Raw genomic sequence first — 7,576 nt, 5'->3', positions numbered from 1 at the left:
GACTCACTGGGGGTGGGGGGTGAGGCTGCCCCTTGTTCAGCGTGGGGCAGGAGCGGTGACTGCGGGCGGGGGGAGGGTACCCTTTGCTGGTGGAGGGTCCCATTGGAAAATGAAAGGGTCTGAGGGGAAAGGGCAGGTTCAGGGTCAGTCTACCCTGGCAGTAGTGGCTGGGGGCACTAGGACCCTGCGGCGGCAGTTGATGCAGGGAGGCAGCATGGAGCTGCAGGGGAGAGACGGGGACGCTCTGCTCCGGGGACCCGGGAAGGCGAGCGGGGACAGCAAGTGGGGGCTCAGGGACACTCGGAGAAGGCGCGTGGGGGCAGCAGGCGGGGCCAGGGGAGAGACCCAGCCGCAAACATTGGTGGAGCCAGGGCCCCAGGCCCTGATTATTGCTGGAGCCCGGGCACCATGAGCCCATACAACTCGCCGCCTATGGATATATCCTGTAATATGGAGGCATAAAGGCAGATCCTTCTCCTATAATCCTCTTCCCGTCCCCTGATGCAAAGCCCTACTAGACAAACTTGGTACAAGGGGGTCTTATAGAGATGTGATACATTGTGTAATTGGGGGCAGTGTAGCTATTCCATGGTTGCTGTTGCTACTTCAGCGCTGCAGTGGCATCTGCAACATTTCATGATTGTTCTGTGGATGTGGAGAATGGCTGATGGTTTTTGCATAGTGGCAGAAATGCCTAAGCAGCCTGTGGTGCAGTGAGCCCAGTTTAGAGCAGAGCTTTGCAGAATCCAGGGAATGTGGTCCTTACGTGCAGATTCCTTCAGTACTGCCCGTTCCCTATATCTTCCCTATCTGTCCCAGTTCCACCATTAAACCTGCGTGATAGTTGTAGTAGGTTGTGATAGGTGTTGGAGCCTATAGCAGTTGCCGCTTCTGCAGCCCTGAGGGAGTTGAAAGGGTTAACTCATCAGCAAGTATTGGGGCTGTTGCCTGAAACCAAGAAGAGGATGGTGTTGGGAGTGGGAGGAATCTAAATTCTCCATATTCTCTGATTTAAAAAAAAAATCAATTAAAATAAATCCATATTGGGTAAAACTTACGTTATAAGCACTTCAAATTCTTTCTCACAAGACTCACTGGCGAAGCTTGCAAGACCCTATACTCAGCTCAGTAATATTTCTCCATGTGGATGCAATGTGCTAATTTTTTGAACATCGCATCCCATCAAAGCCAAAACTTCAGCAAATGTTCTAGGCATCAGCAGGCAGAATCCTGTTGATTTTGGGGGAAATTGGAAAACCAGAAGAGGAAAATGAGGGAGACACAGCACCCCCCCCCCCCCATCTGTTGAGCAGAGCCAGCAGCTTCAGCCACCTCTGTAAATTTCTGTAGCTCAAAGAACCAGTGGTTGGCAGCCATTGACACTTTCCAGTGTAATAATATCCCACTGGCATGGCCCAACAGAGTTTAACATGTTGACACCCTGAATGACAAAAAGGAAGGAAATAAGAATAGGGATTGGGAGGAGTAGGGAGGCATAGTGGGGAATAGGGTGCACACAGAACGCCTGACAGGGAGGGAGAATGGAGTCCCTAGTATGGGGAGGTGGGGGCAGGCGGGCACAGAGCACCTAGCATGGGAAAAGGAGTAAATGAGGGATACACAGAACCTCTAGATGGGGGACAGTGAGGATCCCTGGTATGGTAAGAGGAATGAGAGGCACACAGAGCCCCTGGTGTGAGAAGAGGATTTAGAGGGGAGGTTTCAGGAGTTGCTGAAATACAGAGAGGAGGGTGGCTCCCAGGAATCTTGTAAAGTGGAATGTAAGGATGCAAGTTGTCCCTGGTGTGTATAATGCACTCATCTACAGAAGCAACGAAGTGTGTGACTCTCTCGTTGATTTTTGCTGTGTGTGTGTGTGGGCAGAGAAACTGAAGCAATGTGTGTGCAGTCCAGTATTAGAGATGGAATCTTTTTTTTTTTTTTTTTAATTTTCTCCTGAAAATGCTAACCTTTTACTCAAATGTGACCATTCTCACCAACCGTTTGTACTTCCTTCTTGTGGTTTCCTCTTTCTTCAACTCAAAAGCTCAGAACATGAGTTTCTCTTTTAAAACGGAGCAGAGAAAGACAGGAGTTACTATTCATCTTAGTTGAAAGTGCTCTTGGTGCTTTGAAAAGCCTTTAATCTGACATAATTGACGGCTGAAATCTTGCATGAATCTAGTCAAAAGTCAGAGACTTCATGACAGCGGAGAAGAATTGTTTTCCTTTCATTTTTTCATTGTTAAAGAAGACGTGTGACATGAGTTCACCTACTTGCTGCATTTCTAATGTTTGCAATCCACAAAGGTCTAGATTCTCAAAAGGATATCAAAGCATCCTGTTATATCCTTATAAACCTTTGGGATTTGTTGATCATTATTGTCAATGCTGCTGCATATTTTGGTACTGGGTAAGTTGCATATTTGTTGTTGTATTTTGTTGTAATGTATACCCAGATTTGTTTTAGTTGGACTTGGAAATCTTTTCCCTTGCCCCCCACCCCCTCAAAATCTTTAGTAATTTAGTAAAAATGAAATTTTAAAAAAATTAAATCAAACTTGAGTAGAATTTAGAACATAGCAATTAGGCAGGAGGACCAGATTAAGTTTCTAGTGCTTTGCAACTCCAGGCTGAGCACGAATATTACTCATTATTTTAAAAGCATGTACACATTTCTAAAGACCACACATAGGTATTTCGTATGTACTCCTACTGTTCTCTTTTTGAAATCTTGAAATCCCTTTTCTGATTTCTACACATTAACATCAGTCAGTAGTTGGCAAGGTGTGCTCTTGGAGGCTGGAACTCTTCCACCAATTGGCCATTTCTGTGAGGATAACCTGCATTTCCATTAGCATGGTGTATCCGAACTGGCAACAGAATAAACTTTGGGATCAGACTGGTTGCAAAAGTGCCATGTCAGAAATAGTTTTTAAACATTTGGACTTTCATTCTATTTCACTATAAATGGAATTTCCACGGTATCATTTCATTATAAATGTGTATCATATGGCAAGGGAGTACATTTGCCTCGCTTGATTACTTCCAGGGTCTCATTTTGAATACTCTCAAGTCCATGCCACAGCAAATAAGAAAAAAAAAAATCACAAAGCAGAAAAACTGGTGCCTTAAAATCCAGTTATATAAGTATGTCTGCCTAGCTTGTATCTTTCGTGTACATTATAAGCAACAAAAAAACTTTTTTTACACTGCAAAACTATTGAAGATGTTTTAAAATCCCAGTGAAGAAAAAAGCCTCTTTCTTTACATGAAAATCAAAATAACGATCTGTGTTTAGAGCTCCTTGTGCTCTGAATTTCCCAAATAATTTTGCTGTGATATGCACTACCCTGTTTCACAAATGACTTGTGACCGGTGACCTCAAATGACTTGTGACCATCAGTGACTGGTTTGGGGGGACATTGAACATTTTATGCCTGGCCCTGCTGCTGCTGTCATTGACCTACAAGTAAGATGATGGCTGCTTGAGATGATATTATTTACATAGAAGTAAAGAAAACAAGAAGTCTGACCAAAATGGAAAAAGGAGGGCAGTGTTACTGTATGCTTGAGAGGGGCCATTTCCTTACGGGTTACTTGTGGCTGTGTTCGTCTGTTTCTGTCGGAATTTCTCCTGGGTCCACTAGTCTGGTATCAACTAAGTTCAAAGTATGCCCATGATTGTGTTACTAGTTGAATGCTGCACAGGGAGTGCCAGTTTGCTGTACTACTTTTGCTATTACTATTTGATTTAGAAGAATTCTTGAAGAGGTGGTACGATGATCACCAAGTAAGGGATAAAACAGCTACCGTAACTTGTCAAGGCTAACAAGCTTTGGTTTCCTATCACATTTATAGGTGCGGCAGCATTTTATAGACTATAAAACTTCTTGAGAGGTCTACTGATAGTATGACCTATGAAAATTCATAGCCCTCCCCACTCCAAGAAAAGAGGATGGGTGCATATTTGTTGCAGTTCATACTTTTGTCCATTTAAAGTGAGGTGGTAGCAGTGCAACCTCAAAGAAATGAAATTGATTCCGTTTTATGTTTGGCCAAACAAAATTAAAGGCCAAATTAAAACATGAGAAAATAATGTGAAGATATGCATAAACCCTTTGCTTTAACTTGTAATAATAATGAGGCATTAAACCTGTGGAGAAGCAATAAAATGGCCTTTTTCAGATGCCCTAAGTTAACTAGATATTAGTTACAACTGTTAAATAGATTGCTGGGAAACCTCATAAGGAAACAGGGCTTTTGAGGTAAGGCTACTGCTTAACAGGAACAAAAGAGAACTGCTAGTGTAAACTGTGGTTTTAATTGAACAGAAGGATCTTTTGCTCCTGGGTTGGAGGGAATTACTAAAGAGAGGAAACCTCTAAAGAATAATCCATATGAGACTGAAGCTATTGGTTAGGGTTTCTCTTTGGGAGCCTATGTGACAGCATACGTTTGTAGAGAGACAGAAACAGCTTCTCCAAAACCAAGTATGATTTATTTTGCACAGTGCTTAGAAAAGTAGATATAAAATAACAAAGAGGCTTTTACATGCATATTCCCTTACCTAAGCTTAGCATCTCTATCCATAGCTCAGGCAGGTCTGGTTTATTCCCTGTCTCTGAGTTTGGAGAACCAATTTACAGTGCTTGCATTGCTGCCTAATCTTTTTGTCTCTGTCTGTCAGCCTTTTCATTGACACATCCCTGGCCAGCCTCTCTCAGCTCACCCAAAAAGCCCCTTCCTATCTGGCAGAGGTACCTTTTTAACTGGTAAGGGCCTTTTGATTTCAGGCTTTACCTGGGTAAAAGTAAAATATCCTAGCCTGGATGGAGCCAGGGAGGTAAATTCTCCCATCACTTGATATTCTAACCATTGTTTCCCAGCTTCAAAGGAGTCTGTCTTTGCTTTACCTGTCTTGCTAGGTTCTGTAATATCCTATTTAGAGCTTTCGTTGATTCAGACAGGCTGCAATACAAAATTGAACAGGGAAACTGAGTCACACAATATTCATAAAAATAATAGACATTTCCGCAGTTGGTCACAGATGTGACTGGTGAATATCTCATACCTGAAGATCAGCTGTGGCCTTCCTTAGGTATAATGCTTGATGCCTCTGGTCGAGATTACTTGTTTACAACCTTAAACACAAGTTAACACCAGAATATCCATGAGTAGGAGGGCTACAGGAGGACCTATCTATTGTCCATAAGTTGAGACTCCACGTTCCCTCCAACTGCTACACTACCCTGCTCTGCTGCCTGAGTCTACAGCTGCTGGAGGGGGTCCCCTGGGTCCCATTTCCTCACTCTCCACCAGACACCAAGACAACAGGAGTTGGATTTTAAAAAGAGCTGCTGGGACTCCACTGAACAGCAGACATGACCTCTAGAGCCTGTAGACTTCTCCCTTCTATCATCACCACACAACTTCACTCCCATCCCCTGAGTTCTCATATGATTCACTTGCCTCATTTAGATACCAGGCTGACTTACCACTTCCTTGTATCGCTTGATTTCTGTACTGTGTTTGTGTGTTTGATTTCTTACTGCTCCATCTCACCTGCCCCCTTGTCTCCAGTGACCTTCTTTCTCCCCTCTCCCCTGCTCTTTTGTCCCTGCCTTCATTACTTTTCACCTCTGATCCCCTTCCTGCTGCCTTCTTCCTTCCTTCCCTCCCTCCCGCCATTCTAGGGTGACCAGATTTTTATAGGGACAGTCTCTATTGTTGGGGCTTTGTCTTATATAGACACTGTTAACCCCCACCCACCCACGTCCCAATTTTTCACACTTGCTATCTGGTCACCCTACGCCATCCACGGCCAGACCGCCCTCCTTTTCATCTCTCTGCTCTTAGACTAAATATTTCAATCAGCAAAAACTAGTAAAAATCTGACCTTTCTATCTTCTACCTCAGTGTTTCCCAAACTTGGGACGTCGCTTGTGTAGGGAAAGCCCCTGGCGGGCCGGGCCGGTTTGTGTACCTGCCGCGTCCGCAGGTCCAGCCGATCGGTTGGATCGGTTCGCCGCTCCAGGCCAATGGGGGCTGCGGGAGGATAGGAGGCCAGTACGTCCCTCAGCCTGCGCCGCTTCCCGCAGCTCCCATTGGCTGGAAACGGTGAAGCGCGGCCACTGGGAGCTGCGAGCGGCCGTACCTGCAGACGCTCAGGTAAACAAAACGTCTCGCGGCCCGCCAGGGGCTTACCCTGAACAAGCCACGAACCAAGTTTGGGAACCCCTAGTCTATACCATTCCTGACAGGTGCTTGTCTAACCTGCTCTTAAAAATGTCCAATGATGGAGATTCCACAACCTTCCTGGGCAATTTATTCTAGTGCTTAACCACCCTGACAGGAAGTTTTAACTAATGTCCAAACTAAACCTCCCTTGCTGCAATTTAAGCCCATTGCGTCTTGTCCTATCCTTAGAGGTTAAGGAGAACAATTCTTCTCCTGCCTCCTTTTAATAACCTTTTATGTACTTGAAAACTGTTTATCATGTCCCCTCTCAGTCTTCTCTTTTTTCCAGATTAAGCAAACCCAATTTTTTCAATCTTCCCTCATAAGTCATGTTTTCTAGATCTTTAATCATTTTTGTTGCTGTTCTCTGGACTTTCTCCAATTTGTCCACATCTTTCGTGAAACGTAGTGCCCAGAACTGGACACAATACTCCAGTTGAGGCCTAATCAGTGCGGAGTAGAGCGGAAGAATTACTTCTCGTGTCTTACTTACATATTCTTCCTAATACATCCCAGAATGATGATCACTTTTTTTGCAACAGTGTTACACTGTTGACTCATATTTAGCTTGTGGTCCACTATGACCCCCCAGATCCCTTTCCACAGTACTCCTTCCTAGGCAGTCATTTCCCATTTTGTATGTGTGCAACTGATTGTTCCTTCCTAAATGGAGTATTTTGCATTTGTCCTTATTGAATTTCATCCTATTTACTTCAGACCATTTGTCCAGATCATTTTGAATTTTAATCCTATCCTTCAAAGCACTTGCAACCCCTCCCAGCTTGATATCGTCCACAAACTTTATAAGTGTACTCTCTCTATACCATCATCTAAATAATTGATGAAGATATTGAACAGAATTGGACCCAGAACTGATCCCTATGGGACCCCACTCGTTATGCCCTTCCAGCATGACTCTGAACCACTGATGATTACTCCCTCGGAATGGTTTTCCAACCAGTTTTGCACCCACCTTATAGTAGCTCCATCTAGGTTGCGTTTCCCTAGTTTTGTTTATGAGAAGGTCATATGAGACAGTATCAAAAGCTTTACTAAAGTCAAGATATACCAGGTTTACGGCTCTTTCCTCCCCCCCGCCCCCATCCACAAGGCTTGTTACCCTGTCAAAGAAAGCCATCAGGTTAGTTTTCCCCTCTTTCTCTTTCCTCTTCCTATTCCTCCTCAAGAGTGTGCACCATCTGGATCCACATCACCCTCCTAGCACTTCTGCCATCTTCTTCTTTCACTTCTTCTTGTTATTTTGTTTAAATGTGCTAGATGCTTTCTGCACACGTAGGGAGCCGTGATTCATGTCCCAATTTGCCTCTTCTTCCAG

At 44.2% G+C, this 7,576-nt stretch overlaps 1 protein-coding gene across 1 annotated transcript in view; it reads left to right on the top strand.

Moving 5' to 3' along the window:
- Nucleotides 1–2,203: 2,203 nt before the first annotated feature.
- Nucleotides 2,204–7,576, top strand: part of LOC112119785 (probable palmitoyltransferase ZDHHC11B) — a 78,545-nt gene continuing 73,172 nt past the window's right edge. The window contains exon 1 of the mRNA XM_026656372.2: nt 2,204–2,413. Within this exon, the coding sequence (XP_026512157.1) occupies nt 2,204–2,413 (210 nt within the window). The remainder of the gene's footprint in view (nt 2,414–7,576) is intronic.

The sequence above is a fragment of the Terrapene carolina genome, unplaced genomic scaffold (assembly GCF_002925995.2).
Source record: "Terrapene carolina triunguis isolate 2854851 unplaced genomic scaffold, T_m_triunguis-2.0 Scaffold229, whole genome shotgun sequence".
NCBI lineage: Eukaryota > Metazoa > Chordata > Testudines > Emydidae > Terrapene > Terrapene triunguis.
Note: the sequence above shows the minus strand (reverse complement) of the source record. Positions and strands in the feature narration are given on the sequence as shown.